Here is a 23,122-nt window from a genome sequence, read left to right on the forward strand (position 1 = left end):
GGGGTGAGGACTCCAGAGTCCGAGGGAGGAGGGATGGGGGTGAGGACTCTAGAGTCCGAGGGAGGAGGGATGGGGGTGAGGGCTCCAGAGTCCGAGGGAGGAGGGATGGGGGTGAGGACTCCTGGGTTTTGGGGGGAGGTTTGAAGACTGTGATCCCTGGGTCTGGTGCAGGAGAGACTGAAGCCGAGCCTGAAGGTGGGAATCTGGGACAACGACCCCTGAGTCCGAGGGAAGGAGGAGTCTCAAGGCCTGGGCTCCGGGTTTCGAAGGGGCAGAGGTCCGAATGGTGGGACGGAGGGTCCCGGGCAGGACTCACCACCCGAGCAGGGTCAGGAGGGCGGACAGGCAGGCCGCGGAGGCCGCGAGCAGGCGCCGGTTGACGGGCGTCAGAGCCCCGGGGGTGGCCAGCAGCTCGCCCAGACTCGGCCTCCAGGGCTCGGCCTCCTCCAGGTCGCGAGGGGCCCAGCGCAAGACCTCCCGAAAGGCGACCTGCAGCTCCGTGTCCCCGCGCGGGGGCGGGCCTGTCACTACAGGGGCGCGCACGCCGCGTCAGTCGGGAGCGCGCACGCAGCGTCAGCCCGGCGTAGCCCCGCCCCGCCCCGCCCAGCTCGAACCATTAAGAAAGAAGTAGAGCCGCGCCAGGGGGCGCTGTTCTTGCGTGATCTCGCACGAGAAGGTCCCGCGATGTGTGGGCTGCGCCGGCCGGATCCGCGCCACGTTCCCTCGGGCCCCGGGCAGCTTTCGGAAGTAAGTCTGGTCCTGCGTCCGGAGCTGCGGGACGCTAGGGCTGAGGCGGCGGGATGGGGAGGGCTTCCCAGGACGGGGTCGCCGGAGCCTGCAAGCTCCAACCGGATTCGTCAAACCGTAATTTAGAATCCAAACTCCGCCCCTGCGGTGGACCACGCCCACTGACTTCGTGGGCCCGCCCCTCCACTTTTATTGGCTGCTTCTTACTAGCCCCGCCCTCTTGCTCTAACCCCGCCCTTGAAGCGTCTACTATGCCCACCTTCACTAAATGCTTTTTTTTTTTACACTCAGACCCTTACCTATGGCCCACTCGCTGATTCCTGGCCCTGCATTATGGGCCTCGACTTCCTTGCACTAAACTTGGATCTAGAGGTGCCAGCTTTTGAGTTCCGCTCCCCTGAATCCAGGGCTCTCCCTTCTCATCACGTTGGCCCCGCCCCACTCACGCCTCCTCCTGAGAACTTCCAGGTATAGGTGATATCCTCAGGCAGTTCAAAGTTGACTTTGCAGGAGAACAGAGCCTGTTCACCCCGAATCACGTGGATGTCCTGAACTGAAGATCAGATTAGGGTCACTGCTCCCGGACTGACTCACATCTAGCCCCGCCCCCAACCCACAGGCCTGTTGCCCCTAGTGACTCAGGTCTCCCTGTTTCAGCTCTTCACTTCCAGACACCACTTGTCCACCTGGCAGGCCAGCCACTGCAGGCCCTGCTCCTCCCCTGGACAGTCCAGATGCCCTGCCCCGCCCCTCACCTGGACAGTCTAGAGACAGGTTGCAGAGGGTAGAGTAGCATCCCTGGCAGCGGAACCGCCGGGAAGCCTCCTGGATCCCTAAGGGGCGAGAACGCTGGGTCTGAAAGGATATCCCTATATCTTCCCCAACCTGTGTCCCTATGGCCAGTGTCGTGTCTATTAAGTCTCCCTGTCTCGCGTCTGAATGCTGACCCCAATTTCTTTGCGCTCACTGGAAGGCTCCCACGCCTTTCCATCCTCGAGGATTCCACTGGGGCTCTCTGGACCCGACTTCGATGAAGTTATTGACAAATACCTGATATGCCTGCTTTTCTCCAGATTTTCTTGGGCGGCGTCCTTTTGTAGTTTTGTGTATCTTTGGGGCACTAACCCATCCCATCCCCCCCACCCCCAGCCTGCCCCGCAATTCTTTTAATTACATCCTTACCGCAAGGAGGGACGCAGTCCGGGGCTGTGCACAGAGAGAGAGAAAGCGAAGACAGAGAATTACCATTCCAGAAGTTGCAAGAGGGGGTTCTTTATCGAAAACTCCCAAGATGTAACTGCTGTGGGAATAGCCTTCCTCCGAGGGGCGGGGCCAAGCCTGGGCACTGCCGAGGAGGCGTGGCCAAGCGGGGGGGGGGGAGGTGGAGAGGGGTCCTTCCAAGGGGCGTGGCTTGTGTAACCCGTATCTCTAGGGGCGTGGTCTGTGCCTGAAGGGGCTTAGCCGGCTGCTCATCGCCTCAGGGGACATGGTGTGTTTCCTAAGGGGGCGTGGCCCGCGCAGGGACCAGGTCCCTAAGTGGGAGTGGTCTCTGCTGCAACTCTGCTAAAGGGGCGTGGCCTGGTCTGGGATCAAGCCTCTAAAGAAGGCGTGCACTTTTTTGCCCCTTACTCTCTAAGGATATCTAGTCAGCTCTGCTGTTTGCTGCTTTCCACCTGAGGTGATGATCCAACTCTGGTGAAACAAGCGTGCATTCCAGCTGCAGGAGGCACACCCTAATTAATGAGGTTTACCTACACAGGCTAGTTATATATTTTCACGGAATGTACCAGGAAAGGTCAGGGGACTCTGAATCAAGAGTGTCCCACGAAGCAGAGATCCCTGCTGGAATGGAAACTCTCCAAGGACGGGACAGGGTCAGGTCCAGAGTGGTCCAACGAGCTGCAGGACCAGGGCAGAAGGGGATCTGGGGACTCAGAAGGGGGGTGTCCTCACTGGTGCATGTGGGGGTGATGGTGTAAAGATGGAGTTGGCCATACCTTCTTTGAGCTGTGCTATCTCTTCCCTCATGGCCTCAGCGGCTTCACGGAAGGCCTTCTTATAGGACTCTATAGGGTGGAGGGTGTCCTTGTAGCATAGGTCCTTCCCCAGTGGCCAGTGTAGCCAGACAGAACTCGCTGTCACTGTATTTCTGCCCCTGCCCAGCATCTCTATCTTCTGTCCACCCTATCCAGTGCGCTCCTTACCCACTCTCACCCCGTCTTCCCAAAGGCTCATAAAGCCTCACATCTGTCTCATGAGTATCTCTTGAATAAACCATCATTTTAGTGTGGGATCCAAACCCAAACCGAACACAGTGCTGTTAAGTGGATCCCAGGACTATCCTATGGGGCACAATAGAGCTGCCCCATAGATTTTCCAAGGCTGTAAATCTTTATAGACTGCTTGGGTCATTAGTTCAAGCCCCTGTACCACCAGGGCTCCTTGGTTGAATAACAAATCAAAAACCCCATTGCAAGGGAGTTGATTCTGATTCATGGAGAACTCTGGCGGCCTAGGCAGGTGGTTCAAATACACTCTCAGGTCCATGAAAAGAAGATGGGCAGTCTCCTCCCATGTGATTTACCACCTCTGAGCAATGCTGGAGAGCCAGCTATAAGTTGGTTCTGACCTAACAACACACAACCACATAGAGACACTATAAGGCAGAGCTGAATTGCCTCGCTGGGTTTCCAAGGCTGTAAGTTTTAAAGGGGTAAGAGTGTCTCCTTTTTCTCCCACTGGTCTGCTGGTGTGTTGGAACTGCTGGCCTGTCGGACCAATAGACAGAGTCATGGTGGACGAAGAGATTGAAACTGTCAACAACTTCATCTTGCTTGGAGCCACAATTAACACCCTTGGTACGAGCAGTCAGGAAAGGAGATGCATTGCACTGGGAAAAACTGCAGTTAGGGATCTTTCCAAATTACTGAGGAGTAGTGATAACAGTTTGAGGACTAAGGTGCATCTTTCCAATTACTAGCCATGCATCTGATACCTGGACAATGAATAAGGATGATAGAAAAATAATTGATGCCTTTGAGCTGTGGTGTTGGAGAAGAGCACTGAACATCCCATGGACGACCAAGAAAACAAATAGATGTGTGTTGGAGGGGGTGCGGCCAGAGTGCTCTTTGGAGACAAGAATGATGCTTTGCCTCACATACTTAGGACATATTGGTAGCAGGTGCTATTCCTTTGAGAGGGACATCGGAAGGTGGAGGGTCAGGGAAGGAGAGAAAGACCCTCAACCAGGTGGATTGACAAGGTGACTGCTGCGGTGGGCTTTTCTGTGTCAGGAACTGTGAGGATGGCGCAGGACAGGACTAGGGTCAGATCTTTAGTTTAGAGGGTCACTATGAGTTGTACTTGACTTAATGGCACCCAACAACAACAACAACATAATCATCATCATCATCATCATCATCATCATCATCATCATTATGGGATTAGCCCCATCCCAATTAGTATGGCAGTTTCCCCCCTGCCACCAGGTTACATTTAGCAGATTGAACAGCAAAGGTGGGCTCTCACGGTCAGCAAGGAAGAGGCAGGGAGTACAGCATGTGTCTTGGTGTCAGAGATTCCTGCACCGGTCAGACTGGGAGCTGCAGGAAAGCAGTGGCCGCCTCGGCAGAGAGCTGGAGGCCAATGTGAGACCGAGCTGACTTGGAACTGTTGTCCCACGGAGCAGAGCCAGAGCCAGGGGCCTGTGGCCAGGGTTGCTGGAGGACTGAGGGAAGACACCATCATTGACAGGGCTAAGGGAAATTTATAATATTGACCTGAGCCTTGAGATTGAAGGTCAGAGGGCCTGTGGGCACACCTGAGCAGCTGTCTGCATTGAGGGATCGTATCCTGCCACCAGCATGAATTGTAACCTGTTAACTTCCCTAATAAACTCCATAACTGTGAACATGGCTCTGTGAGAGCTGTGTAGTCATTTCAACAGATTTCAGACCCAGGAGGGCAGTAAGCTTGGTGTTGGAATTAGTAGAAGTAGGGGCCAGAGCATGAAAGAACACATGTGACCTTATAGGAATTGATTTTGTCTGGTGCGTGTTATTGGTGGGGAAAGATTCCCTGTGTGGCTTTAGGAGAGGTCAGCTAGCGCCATCCCCATGCTGCCTACCCTCACTTTACAAATACACATGCGTATTTCATTTTCTTGTGCCTCACACACATCAAGTTGGGCTCTTTCTTTCCCCCATTGCTTTTTAATTTTACCAGTTGAAGATCTGTGGTTACCTTGCAAGGAGCACATCTGCTAGCACCATCTTTCCAACCACCCATGCCCACTTCATGCCTGGGTCACACACTGGAACTCCTTGCTGCTTTCATGCCTTTCCAATTGGTCATCACACACTTAACTGGCTACAGTCTGGCATAAACAAAACCTTCATTTGTACTATTGTTATGTACTGTCAAGTCAGAACACAGTCAGAGTTGACCGTCTCCCCCCTCCCCCCCCTCCCGCAAGTGGGCTTTCAGAGGCAGTGAATCATGTGGGATTTCAGAGGTGGTAAATTGCATGGGAGGCTGCCTTGCTTTCTCCTGGAGAGCAGCTGGTGGATTTGAACCATGTGCCTTTGGGTTGGCAGCACAAATCCCTACCACTAGGCCACGATTTACATTAGGACACACACACACACACGGATGTGGCTGGATTTGCTGCTACTTTCACTTCATTGCAGTGGTCTGGGAAAGAACCTGCAACCTCTCTCTCAGAGGTATGCCTGTGTAGTGTACCTTTTTATAAATGAAAAAAAAATTGAAGAGACATTTAGTATAAAACATCACTAACATAACACAGTACTTGTATTTTTATTATTTATTTGAGCTTTTTTGAGTGAACACTTACTTACCGTTTAGTCATCAAAATAAAAACATTGTTTTATAGCATTATTTACCATTAATGAATTAATTCTGTTTAGCTATCCCTTAGTGGTAATGTTTTGATGTTCATCACAAAGTCCTACTCTCATTACTGTTGAGTCAGAACCAACTCATAGTGTATCCGATGAGTTGGTTTGGCCCATCCAGTTTTGTTTTGTTTTTTTTCCTTTCCCATCTTATTCCCATCCTCTGTCCTGCTGCCCAACCCTTGGTTGTGATGGCCGGAGCTCTAGCAGCCATCTATGATGATGAGGACAGAGATCACACCTAGTCAAGCAGAACTGGAAAGTTCTTGGGTCTCTAATAAAATGGAGCTGTCACACCGACCCTGAATGTCTACCTTAAGACGTGCTTCTCATCAGGGCCGAGGGGCTTCTTCTGTGACTTAATTTACTGCTGTCCAAGAAATTCTGACTCTCAGGAATTCTACAGGAGAATGATCCCTAAGGGTGTCCAAGACTATACAACTTTATGGAAGACTCCCCCCTTATATCTCTCAGAACAGCTGGGCTGGATTTGAACTACTGGTTAGTCAGTTAGCAACTCAATACTTAAACAACCAGGGCTTAAAGGATATAAAAAGCAAGGGATTTGAGGATACTGGCAAGAGAGTGGCTGAAGTCATGATCATATAAGCTGAAGAAAGGGGGCACTGAAATTAATAAAAGGTTCAAAATGAAGGGCCAAGAAGGAGGGGGGGGGAAACCCCAACAATAAAGGGTCTTAAAAGACTCTGAAGTCTCTGTGACAGAGTCTCTAGGCCACAGGGCAGGAACACGACCTTGAGATAACAGGATGGTCAGTAGAATGGCTGGGGCTCAAATGAGAAGCCTCTTAGATGTTGCAGAAGTCATCTCATGGATGGACCAAACCAAGGGACTCAAGAGGAGAGAGAACATAGGACACAGCGAATGAGCCACAATAAGGTACAGATTTCATAGGGCAGGGGATCAAACACCATTCAATATAAAAGTGCTTAGACATGGCTCAGAAAATGGCTAAGAGTATGCCTGAAGGCGCTTGGAGCTGTCCCTGTCACATCACGGGTGCTGTGGGAGGCCAGCTGTTAACTATTCACACACAATAAAGGCATGCTGGGGGTACAGTGGATAAATCACTTAGCTGATAACCCAAAGGTTGGTGGTTCAAACCCAACACTCTGCTAAAGATCTTCCTCCATAAAGATTGTAACTATTGTCATGTGCTGTTGAGCAAAATGACCACTGAAGGTGAACCTGTGTTAAAAAAAAGAACTAAACACTGCTTGGTCCTGGTGCCATCCTCACAACCATTCTATTACTGTGGCCATTATGTCAGTTCATCTCATTGGGGGGTCTTCCTCTTTTTTTGGTAACTTTTTAACTTCATTCTTTTCTTTCTTTTACAACCCAACTCTGTTCTAGCAGAGAGTTACTTAGTTTCCACATGGATAGTTTTGTAAGCTTCACCCTCCTCTGGTTAATTTCTAGTTTAATGGCATTATGGTCTGAGAAGATACATTGCATTACTTCAATTTTTATTTTATTTATTTATTTTTTTTATTTGCTGAGGCTTGCTTTGAATCCATCCAGGATGGATTCTGGAGAATGTGCCATTCTCCAGAAAATGAATTGTGTTTTAATTGGGTGCAGTCCCCTGAATACATCCACAAGGTCGAGTTGGCTGATTGTATAGTTTAGATCTTCTGCATCTTTTGATGATAGTGGTGTGTTGAAGTCTCCTACCACTATTGTGCTGTTGTCTAGGTCTTTCTTCCGTGCTGTTAACCATTGTTTCATATATTTTGCCAGTCTGTCATTTGGTATTCTTCCTCTTTTTTTCAAAGACTCTCTACCCCTAAAGAGTAAAAATTTTAAACTCACTGCCATTTATGCACTGCTTTGGAGTCAGACTCCACTCAGAGCTCTCTAGTGGATTTTCAAGGTTATAATCTGCAGGGGAGGACAGTGCCCATCCTTCTCCCACAGAAACTCTGGTGGATTCAACCTGCAGAGGGACACAGCCTTGGCTTAGCAGCATAACCGTCTTTGAGGAAAAGATCACAGCTCTTGTGTGCCCCAGGAGCTCCTTTTTAAACTCTGTCCTATAGGGTTCCTAAGTCAAGGTGAACTTGATCCCAGCCATTGCCTTTTTGATGGCTTCCTATGCATCTGAAGGCTGGACAGTGCATAAGGATGACAGAAGAATCAATGCCTTGAATTGTGGTGCTGGACAAGAGTTCCAGATATCTCATGGGCCGCCAAAAGAACAAACAGATCTGTCTTGGGGGACGTGCAACCAGAGTGCTCCTTAGAGATGAGGATGTTGAAACCCATGTTGTCAGGAGGGGCCCATCCTTAGAAAAAGACATCATGCAGATAAAGGAAAGAGAAAAAGGGCGAGAGAGAGAGAAAGGAAGAAGGGAAGGAAGAAGGGAAGGAGGGAGGGAGGGAGGGAGGAAGGAAGGGAGGGAAGGGAAGGAAGGATGACCATCAACAAAGGGAGGGAGGGACAGAGGGAAGAGAGAAAGAGGGAGGGAGAGAAAGGGAGGAAGGAAGGAAGGAAGGAAGGGAGGGAGGGAGGGAGGGAGGGAGGAAGGAAGGGAGGGAAGGGAAGGAAGGATGACCATCAACAAAGGGAGGGAGGGACAGCGGGACTGTAACAATGGACTTGAGCATGTTGGAGATCAGGAGGAGGGCACAAGATGGGGCAAGGTGCAGATCTGCTGTTTATATGAGTCATTTGTTTCCTCAGCTTGCTACACACTTGATGGCAGTAGCTGTGGGTGGAACTGAGTCACAGAGAGACTAGGAAAACTGTCCAAAGTCAGAATCAGAGGTCAGCCCAGGTGATCAGGTTCCAGAGCACCATGGGCGCATTTTCTCAGCACTGCCCTCCTCTCTGTCCCAGACCCTTCCACTCTGTGGTTTATGCACACAGACAATATCAGCAGGCATCAGTAAATGGCAGTGTTGTCAGCCCCGACCTTGTCTCAGGCTCTCTCCGCGTTTTCCCCAGGTTGGGAGAAGCCTGGATGCCATCCTCCCTCTTCATTCCGTATACACACCGGGTCCTCTGGCTTTGCCATTCCCATCTACCTGACCACCAGTGTCTCCACCTGAACAGTGTGGGCTGTAAAAGCTCACCACGTGCAGCAGCAGTGTTACAGAAAGACCACGTGAGCTGCTTCTGTAAACATCACGTTGTTGTTATGTACCATCGAGTCGCCTGTGACTCATAGCGACCCTATGTCCAACAGCCCTAAACCCTGCTCTATCCTGTGCCAATCTCACTGTCTCTGACACACTCACTCCCACCACCCCAGTCACTGAATCAATCCCCCTCTTCGAAGGTCTTCCTCTCCTGCACCGTCCCTCCACCATCCCAAGCATGACATCCCTCTCCAAGGAATGGTCACTCCTTGCAACATGTCCAAAGTATGTCAGATGAAGCTTCAGAATCCTTGACTCCAAGGAGCATTCCGACTTCACCTTCTCCAAGACAAACCTGTTTGTTCTCCTAGCAGTCCATGGTATATTCAATACTCTTCTCCAGCACCACAGCTCAAAGGCATCAATTCTCTTTCTATCATCCCTAGTCACTGTCCAGCTCTCTGATGCATAGCACACAATTGTGAAGACTATAGCCCGGATCAGGCACACCTTAGTCTCCAGCCTAACACTGTTTCTCTTCTGTACTCTGGAGAGGTCCCTGACAGCTGACTTTCCCAGTGCAATTCATCTCACATCATAGCCACGAAAATCCTTTGTAGGACAGTTCTAGCCTGCAACACTATTCAGGAAACAGCTCTGCGAAGAAACCATTTTCTTCTCAATGGGGTGACCATTGACTTAAGAGTCAACTCAGTGGGTTTGGGTTTTGATTTCTCCAGCGTGGTGTCAGGGTCTTCTCCACTAGGAGCCTGACTCACAGTGGCCCTCCAGGACAGAGGAAAAGTGCCCCATGGGGTTTCCAAGGCTGTGAACTTTTATGGAAGCAGACTGCCAAATCTTTCTCCTGGAGGGTTCTGATGATCCTGAGGTACTTTAATGACCATAATATCAGAATTCCTCTATAGAAGAATAACAAAATAGCAATATAACTCTCATCCTGGAAAACATAGCCTCTTCCATGTCCAAGGCCATCTCAGCACACAGTCTCACTTCTTGGTCTTCCTTCATGTTAATGCCCCACCTTCTTCAGCTCTGGTACATCCTGTCCCACTGGGACCAGTGTGACTGTTCTAAGCCATCTAATGCCTCTCTCCTGGACAGCGTCCATAGCCTTGCTTCTGTACTGGTCCTACCTGGTTGCCAAAGGGCTCTTGCTAAAACATGGGTTTTAGCTCCTCTGAGCAAAAGCTTTCCATTGGCTCCTCCATTCAACCCAAGAACAATAGCCCAGGTCCTTAATGGTAGCCTACAAAAGCCATGCTTAAGAGTGTACTCCTGGGTCGGCTGCATCAGAACCACCTGGGAACCTGTGGTTAGTTACAGGTGAGCCTTCTGATTCACGAAAACCCTATGGACAACACAACAAAACCCTGCCCAGTCCAGCACCATCTTCACAACCACTGCTATGTTTGCAGTCCTTGAGCAAGACGCTGTGACACATCATCTCATTGAGGGGCTTCCTATCGCCCCCCCCCGTCCTCTGCTTTATTAAGTACAATGTCCTCCTTGGACATCCCTCCTCATACTATGCCCAAAGTTGTTGTTGTGCGCTGTTGAATCACAACCAACTCATAACTGACTCCATGCCCCAGTGGGGTTTTGGAGGCAGTTAGAATAGCTTTGGAAGGACATTGTCCGTCTCTCTTTCATGAAGCAGCTGGTGGGTTTGAACCACTTGCCTTTGGGAGTAGCAGCACAGCCTCTTACCACTAGACCACCGGAGCTCCTTCTCCTGTGCTATACAGCCCTGGAAACCCAAAGGAGTGTCAGCTGTGAGTCAATTCCAACTCGACATCAGTGAGCCTCTTACCTCACATCTGTTGCAGAAGTTGGGACATTTGCCCCACGCACAGAGTAGAACCACCCAGGCCTGACTTCCGAGGCACATCTAGGTGGGTTCAGACCATCAACTCTTCAACCAGAAGTCATGCATTGTCAAGACTGTGCCCTCAGAGACTCTTATCTCAGATCGCCTGTTCAGAAACTGGGGCTGTGATCCAGCAAGCTACATCCTTCCATCTTCCCCACAGAAGAGCTGCTTCTTTTTTTTTTCAGAAGAGCTTCTGAGGCATATCTGCCAGCTTCAAGGTTGGTGGTTCAAACCCACTAGCCACTCCTAAACAGAAAGATGAGGCAATATGCTTCTATAAAAATTAACAAACTTGAAACTCCTTTGAGATGTTTCTGTTGTTATGTGCTGTTGAGTTGCCTGCAACTCATAGCGACCCTGTGTACAACAGCTCTGAAGCCTGCCCTATAGTGAGCCAGTCTCACTGACTCTGACACATCTAATCCCATTGCCCCAGTTACTGTATCAATCCATCTCATCTGGGGTCTTCCTCTCCTGTACTGTCCCTCCACCCTTCCAAGCATGATGCCCGTCTCAAGGACTGGTCCCTTCTGGCCACATGCCCAAAGTATGTGAGAAGGAGCTTCAAAAGCCTTGCCTCCAAGGAGAAACTTGGTTTCACCTTCCCCAGGACAGACTTATTTGTTTTCTTGGCAGTCCATGGTATGTTCAAGACTCTTCTCCAGCACCACAACTCAAAGGCATCAATTCTCTTTCTGTCATCCTTAGTCATTGTCTGTCTAGCTCTGGCCTGGATCAGACGCACCTTACTTTGTCTTAAAGGGTCACTATGAGTCAGAATCGACTTGACACCAGTGGATTTTGGTTTTCAGATTTGATCTAACAACGTCCTACAGGTTTTGGCCCCTACCTACCTCTAATTTCACCTCCTATCACCATCTCTTTTGCCAACTGCATTCTAGCCCCGTTGACCCCAGGGCCTTTGCACTGGCTCTTTCTACCGCCTGTTGCTTTCTTTCCCTGGATTAGCTACATGGCTCCTCCACATGGGACTCACTGTCATCTCTTTACAGGCTTTTGCTCAATCATATCTACTCATCTGCACCTCTCTAACCAACTTCCTCAAAGCCACGCCAGTGGCTAGTTCCTTAACCTTCCTTGCTGTGTCTGCCTCTGAAGCATGGTTTACCAGCTGGCATACAGTCTCTGTACAGAGGACCCTTGAACGATGCCGGGGGTTAAGTCACTGACTGCTCCAGCTCTGTGCAGTTGAAAAATCCATCTGTAACTTCTGACTCCACCAGAACTTAAATGACTGACAACCTCCTGCGAGCCTTGCCAGTAACATAAACAGCTGACCCGTGCATATTATGTACGCTATACACATGATAGAAGAACTCCTTGTGGCATAGCGTGTTTAGCGGTAGACATCTAACAGAAAGCTGGGTGGTTCAAATCCATCATCCACTGTCTACTCATTGTGCTTGAGTCAGCTCCGACTCCCAGCTGACCCTCCAGCACATTTCTCCAGCTGTAAATCACACAGGAGGAGACTGGCTATCTGCTGGCAGATCCCAATCTCCAGAGAGGCCTGGCCTCTGAGTTTGCAGCCCAACTCGTTATGAACGATGCCACCATCCACTCTGCAGGAGAAAAGGGAATGACGGCCCTGGAACCCAGACGGAGCACTGCTGTGAATTGCAATTGGCTGGATGACAGTGGGGTTGTATATATGTGACACCCTTCACCCACACCAACAGTGCATTTTCAGTACAAGGTAAAAAGGGACTTTGCAGGAAAGGTCTCCTCACCCGCTGGTGTGTCTACCGTGACAGTATCACAGATCTTCTTTCTTTTGTCGACCTCGATCCTCCTCCTGGATGCAGGAGTGTTGAGACTGTGGCAGTGACAGCTGCACTCCCAACTCTGTGGCAGCAACTGGAGAGAGCAAGCAGTCCAACTTGTCCTTACAACGTCACGACTTTTCTTCTTGGAAACGCTTTCCGGCATCACTTCGTACGTGTCCCCCGGTGCTCTCCGAGGTTTCTCATATTGCATTTAAACATGATGAAGATGAGAGCCAAGAGAAGCTCCTTTTTTACTGGAGAAACAACAAACTGGAGAAACTGCTCACGCGGAGACAATTGCAGTCATAGGGCCTCTGAGCACATCTTAGAGGTGCAAACTCTCGTTCAAGGGCACCTGTATGGTATGGATGTTTCTTGTCTGTCTCTTCCCATTTCTGAATCTAATAAACGTGTCGGGAGGCATCAGGGGGACCTGTTCACATCTGTGTCCCCAGAATCATGCTGGGTGTTTGGTGTTGGACAGACATACTGCTCTTGCTTCTTCCTGGCCACTAGCCTTTCCTTCTGTCCAGCCCTCACGTTGGTGCTGGGGGCCCACCACATTCATTCTGACTCATAATGACCCCACAGGACAGAGAACTGCCCTATAGGCTTCCCAGCCTGCAATATTTATAGATGCAGATTTCCAGAATTTTTCTCCCATGGTGAGTTTGAACCACTGAGCTTTTTGGATGGCAGTGGGGTGCATAGCCTCTGTACCACAAGGCCTCCTCTACAGGGCCCAAGGGGCGTGTGAGGGTCTTTTTTTTTTTAAATCCACAATGGACCATGTCCCTTCCCTGCTTAACGCCTTCCGCTGGCTCTCCAGGGCCCCACAAGATTTTTGGTGGCTGAGGTTTTGTGTTTGTTGGTTTTGTTTTGTTTTTATCCCAAAAGAAGCAAACATGTTATTTCACTGCTCCTGAGTTGCAGCCGATTCATAGCTGACCCTCCAGTGGGTTTTCTGAGGCTGTAAACTGCATGGAAGAAGATTTATGGTCTTTCTCCCAAGGAGCTGCTGTTGTGGTTGTGTGTCGCTGAGTCAGAACCGACCCCGAGCTGACTCTCTGGCAGGTTTTCAGAGGCAGTTAATTGCACGGGAGGAGATTACCCATCTTTCTCCCGCAGAGCAGCTGGTGGATTTGAACCGTGTGCCTTCGGGACTGCAGTGCAGCTTCTTGCCACTAGGCCACTAGAGCTCCTCAAGAAGCTAGTGGATTTCAGTTGCCAGAAAGGTTAGTGGTGCAACTCTGGGTGGCCCACGCCATCAGAGCTCCCTTCACATGCCGCAAGCTTCTCCTGAGGCCCACCTGGGTGAACTTGAACTTCTAACCTTTCGAGTTTGCGCCATGAGAAATGAAGTCACTACCAATGCAGAATCCAAAGCACAACTCCAAACCAGCTGCCAGCAGGTCGACGTTGCCCCATGGCGACCTTCCGTGTGCCAGAGCAGAGATGCTTCCTAACGTCTTCAAGGCTTCAAGCTTTCAGGAAGCCAATCTCCAGGCCTCGCTTCTGAGGGCTCCTCACCCTGCATGGCTAGCAGCTCAGTGTCCATAACCGTTTGCCCCCAAAACAAAACCCCAAACCAGCTTCATGGAATAAGACTATGACTCCTGATGAACCAGGTGTCAGAGCAGAGCCACGCTTCCCATCTTCTGCAGATTTCATTCTCTGGCCAGAGACAGCCAGGCTGTCCTTCTGAAGTGCCAAACAAGCGGACTTGAACCTGCAACCTTTCAGTTTTTAACCATGTACCCAGTGCAGGAGCAGGAGTTACCAACCAGGACAAACTCACCACCCTCGAGGACCCATGGCTGACCGTCTGGCGGGTTTTCAGAGGCCCTGAGCGACACGGGAGGAGACAACCCATTTTTCGCCCGCAGAGCATGTGGTGGGTTCGAACCGCCTGCCTTTGGGTTGGCAGCACAACTCCCTCTAGACTAGGCCACCAGAGCTTCTCATGAAGGAACAAAACCAACCAGCTGCCGTGGGGCTGAGCCTGCCTCAGGGTGAGCCCTCGAGTATCAGAGTGGAACTGTGCCCCCAGCGTTTCCAAAAGCTGTGATCTAGAGGGAACAGAGTGCCAGGCCTTTCTTCTGAGGTGTCAATGGGGTGGGCTGGAACCATCAACCTTCTGGTTAGTAGGGCTTAAGTGTTTGCACCACTCAGGACCTGCTGCTGTTGTCGATAGCAGCTCTGGAATCCAGTACAAGTTTCTCCTACACACAGGGCTCCCTCCATGGCCTGGCTTTCACCCTCTCATCCTCTACCAGCTCCAGATTTTGGCCAGAGGGGAGGATTAGGTGTCCCGTGACCATGGCAACCAGGTGTGCTGCCTGCATCGCTGAGCCATCACCCTGGGCTCCTCCCACCCAGCACCCCTGTAGGTCAGGGGAGAGCTGGCCCCAGGGCTTCCAAGGTTGTGAATATTTACAGAGGGAGCTCCGGTGGCCTGGTGGGTAAGGAGCTCTGCTACCAAGCCAAAGGCCTGCAGTTCACATCCACCAGCTGCTCCACAGGACAAAGGTGGACAATCTCCTCCTGTGCAATTTACAGCCTCTGAAAACCCGCTGGAGGGGCAGTGGCGAGTCGGTTCCGACTCAAAACACACATCAGTCATCACAGAAGCAGATCGCCGGCCTCATTTTTTTCTCCTGTGCAGAAGCTGGTGGGTTCGAACCACTGATTTCATGGTTATTAACAGGATGCCTTAACCACAGCACCACCAGAAACTGCACACTGACGTTTTTGTTTTTTTTTTTTTTCTGGGGCTGTAGGTCACACGGGGGGGGGGACACAGCCCATCTTTCTCCTGTGGAGCAGCTGGTGGATTTGAACCACAAAGCTTTGGGTGGCTAGGGCAGCTCCTTACCCACTAAGCCAGCAGAGGCCGCTTCCACTTAGCCGCATGGATGTGTATTTCTCCAGGTCTGTACTGTGTGTCCTACCCCCCAAAGCTGTCCCATGTGGCTCCCCACGCCCATGGCCTTTGATCACAGCAGTGGGTGTGAGTTCTCTGTCCCTCTGGTTCTCACAGGTCCCTGCTGCTGGGAGATGCCACTGCTTTGGCTCTGACTCAGCCTCCCCATGCTCCACCCTCACCCTCCTCGCTGTGTGTCTCAGCCCAAGGCCACGGTCCCCTTGCCACTCCAGCTCTTTGACGGTCTCCCTCTTTTCACTTCACCATTTGAACGAGCTCTGTTGGCCCAGTGGGTAAAGGAGCTGCGCTTGTCAACCCAGAGAGAGGCAGTTCGAATCCACCAGCTGCCTTGGGCAAGAAAGCTGGGATTTACTGCCTCTGAAAACCTGCTGGAGGGCCAGCTGTGGGTCAGGTCCACATCCACGGCAGTGAGCTGAGCTCTCCAACCTCCAGGTTTGAAGCCTCTCCTCCCCCACCCCCAGTGGTGCCCAAGAAAGGGCTGGTGATTTGTTTCCGTCGAGACCACAGCCAAGGAAACCCTGCAGGGCTCTTCTGATCTGTAAGGCCTGCATCTCCGTGGGTCACAGTGGACCCAGAGATTTGGTTTCTGTGGGGTTATAGACCCTTGTTTGTTAAAAATGTGGAATCAAGTCCCAACTGGAAAAAAAAATACACCCTTTTCCCTCTCCCTCTCTCACAGTCCTCAAGTTGGAATGGATTCACGGCTCGCCCTCCAGTGGGTTTTCAGAGGCTGTAAACCGCATGCGGGTCCCTCCTCTCCCTCGCAGCGGCTGGTAGATCCGAACCGTCGGAGAGGCCCAGCCTCTGAGTCAGCAGCACCACTCCCTACAGACTAGGCCATCAGAGCTCCCCCCGTATCCTAGAGGAACACAGGCCTGGTGCCACAGTGCATAAAGCACCAGCTTCCACCTGACAGGCCAGGGGTTCGACCCCAAGCAGCAGTGTGAGGGGGGTGGGGAGAAAGGCGTGGCCATCTGCTCTGTGGCCATTCACACAGCCTTGGACACCCCACGGGGTGGTTCTGGTCTGTCCTGCAGGGTGGCTGAGAGTTGGAACTGACTACCCAGCTGAGGGTTTAGAGCCACACAAGGGGACCCTGGTGGTGCAGTGGTTAACGGTCATGGGCTGAACCTCAGCTGCAGGTCTACTGCAGAGAGATGGGGCCGTCTGCACCCACAAACAGGACGAGCATTAGTGGTCACTGCTGGGGTCTGAACTGATGCATAGCTGACCCTCCTCCAGCTGGTTTCTGGAGGCTGTAAATCGCACAGGAGGGGACTGCCCATCTTTCGCCCTTGGAGCTGTAGGGAAATTTGAACCGCCAAAGTACCACCTTGGGGTTGGCAGAGTATCTCCCTAGGCTCCCCCCTTAGGCATTACAGCCTTGGAAGCCCCTGGGGTAGTTCCCTGTCCTCCAGGGTCACCTTGGGTTGGAGCAGATTCCAGGGGGCTGGGGGGTGGTTAATATATTTTTCAGAGAAAGACATGCTTTCTTAGATTCTGTCTCACCTTCCTGAGGGTCCCCCCCCCCCCCGCCAGCAGCCACCCTCGGGGGCAAGGAGGTTGTCTCTGCTTGCAGTGAGGAAGTGGAGACCCGGAGGGGCAGTAGCCTGCCCCAATGTCACAGCCAGGAGCAGTGGCAGCCAGCCAGCCAGGTGGGAGGCCCTTCTGATCCCAGGTGGGGTGTGTGGGGGGTCTCTTCCTGGACTGGACTCCTCCCTGGATTATGTCACTACTGTCCTTGCACCCAAAGCCTCGCCCACCTCTTCACCCTGCCTTTACCCCCACATGACCTGCCCCTTGGCTTGCTAGCATCACCCCCTTCCCAGAGGCCACAGCTGAGCTCCTGGGGGTCCCTGCCACCCCGCCACACTCACTGTGGGTCATGGCTGTCTCTTGCAGCGTGTAGGTCATCTGAGTAAAGATATCATGCAGCTGGCTTCTCTCTTCGTAGTCTGGGGGGGGTGGATGGAGTGTCGGGGAGCTCCTCAGCCCCGTGACCCTAACGCAGCCTCGATCTCGGCCTCCCTGAGTCTCTGTCCCCAGGACCTGACTCTCTGCACATCTCCACCCTCTTGAGCCTCTATCCACCTCTCTCTCTGGGTCTCTAACCCTCTGCTCCCTGAGCTCCTGTGCCTGCTGAGTCTGTACCACTCCCAGAGTCTCTATCTACCTCTTTGGGTTTCTATTAGCCTCTCAAGGTCTCTATTGCCTTCTCTCTGTCCTCTTTCTATCTCTGTCCCTCCACCCCCTGCTGTGTGTCTATGTTGCTCCCATGGCCCCAGCCCTGGGGTCTCTGTCCCCCCTCTCTCTCTGGCTCTCTGTCCCACCCTCTCTCTGAGTCTGTCCCTCTCTCTCTCTGGGTCCCTGTCCCCCTCTCTTTCTAGGTCTCTGTCCCCCCAGGTCTCTCTCCCCCCTCTAGGTTTTTGTCCCCCCCTTGAGGTCTCTGACCTCCTTTTTCTGACTCTCTGTCCCTCTCTCTCTGTACCCTTCTCTGTGTCTCTGTCCCCCTTCTCTCTCTGGGTCTCTGTTCCCCTCTCTCTGCCTCTTCGCTGTCCCCCTCTCCCTGTGTGTGTCTCTGTTGCTTTCCTCTGTCCCTGGGTCCCTTTAAGTTGCTGTCTTTTGTTCTGTTCCTCTAAGTCTCTAAGTACCTGTCTGTCCACCTCTCTAAGTCTGTCTGTCTGTTCCTCTCAGTCTCTGTCCCTCTAAGTTTGTCTGTCTGTCTCCCCCTCTCTATGTCTCTGTCCTCCTCTATCTGTCCCCTTCTCTCTGTCTCCCTCTAAGTCTCTCTCTGTCTGTCCTCTCTCTCTAAGTCTTTTTGGTATACCCCAAGTAGTCTGTCCCCCTCTAAGTCTCTGTCTCTTCCTCTCTATCTCTGTCGCCTTCTCTATCTACATCTGTCTCTTCCTCTCTCTAATTCTGTCTCCTTCTATCTCTGGCCCCCTAAGTCTCGGTCTACCCGCTATATAAGTGTCTGTCTCCTCTCTACGTCTGTCTCCCCTCTAAGTCTCTGTCTCTTCCTGTCTCCCCTCTCTCTACATCTCTCTGTCTCCCCCTCTCTCTATGTCTCTCTGTCTCCCCTCTCTGTACATCTCTGTCTCCCCTCTCTCTACATCTGTCTCCCCCTCTCTCTACGTCTGTCTCCCCTCTCTCTACGTCTGTCTGTCTCCCCTCTCTCTACGTCTGTCTCCCCTCTCTCTTGTGTCACCTCTAAGTCTCTGTCTCTTCCTCTCTGTCTCCCCTCTCTCTACGTCTCTCTGTCTCCCCCTCTCTCAGTCTCTCTCCAGCTGGCACTCAGCAGGCCCCTCTGGTCCCCTGTCTTCCACCGTGGGGTCTCTCACTGATCTCCGTGGGTTGCAGGCCCTTGAAGGCTGCTGTGAAGTCGTCCTCGCACCTCTCCTGCGCTGGCCTCTTTGGCCCCACAAACAACTGGCAGACATGGAGGCGCTCAGAGTAGGTGGTGAAGCAGAGGAGGCAGGCGCATGTGGGCGCTGTGATGACCGCCAGGGTCACCAGGGCCATACTTGCTGGGGCCAGCAGAGCCATTGCTGAGGGCTTGATGCCAGGAGAGAAGCTGGTGACCTCACAGAGGTCACTGTGTGGCAAGGGAGGGGCCGGTGACGTAAGGTCAGAGGTCAGGCTTCAGCTGGTGGTCAAATGGCAGGTTTTCAGAGAAGGGTGGTGAAGGGTCAGGGAGCAGGGATCAGGCCAGTGATGCCCTGAGTGGTAGTCAGGCCGGACGCTGGGCTCCCAAGAACCTCACCTGTGACCTTGGACATCCTCACAGGTTAAAGGGTCTCAGGGACCCAGGGGCCAGCGACGTGGGGCAGGGCGGCCAGCGGGGGACAGCGGGTAGGGTCAGAGCCAGATGGAGAGCCAAGCAGAGGTGGCGAGTGCCAGAGACAGACAGACACCGGAAGACAGAGGACCAGAGAGACAGAAAGATGGCAGAGGGTGAGAGATGGGGATTGAGCTTAGGGGCCACTGTACAGAGAGGAGAATTAAGAGCCACCCTGAAGAGAGACGCAGTGTACCAGCCATGGAGACGTGGGATAAAAAGGGAAGAACAGCATAGGATGGTCTGGCAGGAGCCGAGAAAGGACGTCAAGGGACACCACACGAGACGCAGCCCAGTGACTCCTCCCGGAGACCCTGCAGCAGCCCCCTGAGCCCCTGCGGGTGGGGCAGCCAGGGGTCCCGTGCGGGGCGCAGCCTGGGGAAAGCTAGGAGGCCGTATAGTGATCTCCTTGGGTGTCCTCCTCAACTATACAACCTCCTACCTCAGCCCGGGGGGCGCGGCGGGTGGACGGACAGACGGACAGATGTGTGTGGGGGGCGCCAGGAGGACCAGGGAGGGCGGGGAGGGCCGGAGGCCCCGGCCGCGATGGTGAGCCCGACACGGACCCACAGACACGAGCTTGTGTGCGGCGAAGGCCCCGCAAGGTCGGTTCTACGGGTGGGTGCCAGGACCCAGGTGTCCGGGCCCCCGACCCCCTCCTCCCCGAGGGACCCAGATGTCCGGGCCCCCAGTCCCTGGCCCCTTCCTCCCCAAAGGTCCTTGGCGTTGCCTGATCCCCATTCCCCCACCAGTCTTCTCTCTCAGACCCAGAAATCCTTAGAAGTCCTTAGAACTCCCCCAAAGCCGCCTCCACCCTGAGGTCCAGGCGTCCCACCCTCAGCCCTTTTTTTTTCAGGAGGCTTTAGAGATTTGCTCCCACCCCACTCCCAGCCTCCCCAGACCTAGGAACCTAAAGCCACGTTCTCACTTCCAAGGGATCCAGGAACTCTGAGCATCCCTTGGGCCTCGTGGAGTCCAGACTCCCCGCCCCTGCCTCCTTCAGACCCGGAGTCCAGGATCCCAGTCCACCCTCCCTTGGACCCAGCAGTGTAGACCCTCAGCCCCTCCTCGCTGGGACCCTCCTAGCTCTGGCTCAGGAGTCCTCAGCCTCAATGCCCTCCTCCTCCGCCTCGGCTCCTTCAGACCCCCAGTGCCTCCTGCTTAGACGCGGAGGTCCACTGGGGAAGGCGGGCACAGCCAGAAGGGAGGCCATGGGAACGAACCTCACCTGTCTCAGCATCTGGCCCCTCGGGCAAGGTTACTTCCCACAGTTCAGGCTCCAGAGACTCCAGGGAGGGCCTGAGGTGGGCCTGGGGGTCTGTAACTGGCATAGCCTAGTCATTTCTCAGCGACACCCCAGGCCACCCCCACCCCCACCCCCGCCCCAGACAGGAGCTCTGAGTATCCCCATTCATCAGGCGAGAAGACTGAGGTTGCCACGGTTAGGAAAAGACTTGCCCAAAATCAGAGAGTGAGAGGGGCTGTGCTCCAGGACCCCCCTGCAAACCCCTGGGCTAACCAGCTGCCCCCCTCGGGGTCCCTGGCTCCCAGCGCCCTGGCTCGCTGCAGGCCTTCCCTGCTGTCAGTTCCATCCCGACCAAGCCCCTTTCTCTGCTGGCGCGCTCAGGGTTCAGGCTGCCCTCCCTCGCTTTCAGTCTTACCTGCCCTCAATCTCGCCCTCTCTCTTCCTTTCCCCACCACCTCACCGTTCTCAGACGCTCTGCCTCCCATGCCGCCCCTCTGCGCTTCCTCCCTCCCTTTCTCTCCTGCTTTTTCTCTCCATTCTTGCAGACCCCCCCTTTCTCTTCCTCCGTCCCTCCGTCTTTGTCTCTCGTCCTCTCAGACCCTCGGTCTCTTTCTCCCTCCATCTCTCTGCCTCCCCGTTTCCTCCCTTTTCAGCATCTGCCCCGCTCCTTCCTCTGTTCCTCCCTCCATCTATCTCCCTTTCTCTCCTTCTCCCCTCCCGGGTCGCTTTCCCTCCCAGTCCCTCTCCCCTCCCCCCTCTTCTCTTTCTCCCTCTCCTCTCTCTCCCTCTCTTTCTCCTTCCCTCTCTCCCTCCCCCTCACAGCAGCTCGCTCGGAGCCAGGTCTGGAGCTGGCGGTGGGGTGGGGGTGGCTCGGGAAGGGGCCCCGGGCTGGGGTAGCGACCTGCTGAGGGGGGGAGGGAGGAGAGGCGGGAAGGGGGCGGAGAAGGGGAAAGGGGGGGAAGGCAGGCGGGGGGCCCAGAGACGGGTCCTCAGTCCCAGCCCTCAGTCCCTGGCCCTCCTTTCCAACCTCCCAGACCCTACGGCGGGGGCGAGAGTCAGGCCAAGGTGGGGAGGAAGGGGAAGGGAGGAGGCTGCCCCCGCCCCCCCCACCTGGCCCAGAGCCCAGGCCTGCTTCCCAGCATGCCCCGGGGCTGCCTGGGGCCTGGGGAGGGGGGTGAGGGGAAGCCGAGGACCTGCAAGATTTGCAGGTCCCGTGCACCCCCCACCCCAGCCCCAGCGCATCCCTGGGGGGAGGGAAACTGAGGCCCAGAGCCAAGTGTCAGGCCTTGTTCAAGGTCACGGGACTAGGCAGTGGGAGGGCCCTAGGCTCCCTTAGGCCGAAGGCCTAGTTCTGGAGAAGGGGTGGGCTTCAGGACTCCCCCCCAGGTCTGGGTCCCCCTCCCCCTCCCCGCAGACCCTGGGGAGCCCCCAAGGGTCAAGAGAGCAGACCCAAACAGTCTGGCACCATAGCAACCAGCTGGCCCCGCCTCCTTAACCCCTGGAGGGCTGGACTCCAGCAGGGGTGAAGGAGGTGGGGGATCCCTGGGTTCCGGAGGAGAGGTCCTGAACTGCAGGTTTCTATGGAGAAGGATGCTGGAGGCCAGGACCGAAGTGGGGCTTCCCGAGGGGGTGCGGGCCCAAGCTCTCAGAGGAAGGGGCTAAAGTTCTGGGATCGAGTTTTCAGAGAGTTGGCTTTGGAGGGTGGCCGCCCTGGACTCTGGGAACAGGAGTCTTGGGATTTGAATCCTGACTCCTGGGACGAAGCGAGCTGGGGAAATTCTGCGAGGGGATGGGGGCTCAGCTGTGGACCGCTGGGTCGAAGGGAGGAGGGACTGGGGTCAGGACTCCAGGTTCTGAGAGGGACGAGGGGCTGAGGGTCATTACTCTTAGGCTGTGGGAGAAGAGACTGGGGGTCAGTACTGTTGGGACTGAGGGAAGAGGGATCAGAGGCCTGGGCTCCAGGGTCGGAGGGAGGAGGGGCTGGGGGGCGCCCTGGGCTTCTGAGGCTGAAAGGGGAGGAGCTGGGGCCCAGGGCCCGGACTCCTGGGTCTGAGGGAGGAGGGGCTGCGGCCTGGAATCCCAGGTCCCCAAGGGAGCCGGGATGCGGGCCTCTCCTTCGCCAGACATCCCCTGCCCCCGCCGCTGACCCTGGCCTGTCTGGCAGCCCAGACAACCTACCCCCTCCTTCTCGGCCCCCTCCCACGGCTCACCCTTGACCCCTCAAAGCCCCGCAGCCCCAACCCTGCCCCTCCCCCTCCCCTCCAGCCAGACATTAACCCTTCCGCGGCCAGCGGCATCGCCAAAGCCAGACGGCCCTCCCGCGAGGGCTCGGGCACCTCGTTCCCCGGCGGCTCCCTCCGCAGACCTGAGCCCTCCCAGCCCCCATCTCCTTCCTCCCACAGGGACCCCTGAAGGCGGCTTCCCGGCCCCTTTCTGCCAAGACTCTTAAGCCTGGGTTCCCAGCTCCCCTGCTCCTTTGAGAATCCAGCAGTCCTGGCTCTCAGCCGCCTTTTTCCTCGGGGACCCCGGGATCCGGAGGGGCCCGGTCCCCGCACCGCCTCCCAGGCCGCAGACTCACCGCTCCCGCGGCTCCCGCGCCGAAGGCACCGGGGTCTCGGCGGGCTGGCGCCGGGCCCCCCGCCGCC

General features: G+C 54.3%; 1 protein-coding gene across 1 annotated transcript in view; it reads right to left on the minus strand.

The window, feature by feature from the left end:
- LOC102858151 overlaps positions 1–18,915 on the minus strand; it is a 20,096-nt gene extending 1,181 nt beyond the window's left edge. Inside the window, exons 1-8 of the mRNA XM_006897410.1 lie at positions 18,735–18,915; positions 17,271–17,348; positions 2,745–2,813; positions 1,930–1,953; positions 1,503–1,580; positions 1,194–1,300; positions 615–771; positions 317–527 (exon numbers count right to left, since the gene is read on the minus strand). Coding sequence (XP_006897472.1) covers positions 317–527; positions 615–771; positions 1,194–1,300; positions 1,503–1,580; positions 1,930–1,953; positions 2,745–2,813; positions 17,271–17,348; positions 18,735–18,915 — 905 coding nt within the window. The remainder of the gene's footprint in view (positions 1–316; positions 528–614; positions 772–1,193; positions 1,301–1,502; positions 1,581–1,929; positions 1,954–2,744; positions 2,814–17,270; positions 17,349–18,734) is intronic.
- Between the last annotated feature and the right edge of the window lie 4,207 nt (positions 18,916–23,122).

This window comes from Elephantulus edwardii, unplaced genomic scaffold (genome assembly GCF_000299155.1).
Source record: "Elephantulus edwardii isolate Elephantulus edwardi_28Jun2011 unplaced genomic scaffold, EleEdw1.0 scaffold00208, whole genome shotgun sequence".
NCBI lineage: Eukaryota > Metazoa > Chordata > Mammalia > Macroscelidea > Macroscelididae > Elephantulus > Elephantulus edwardii.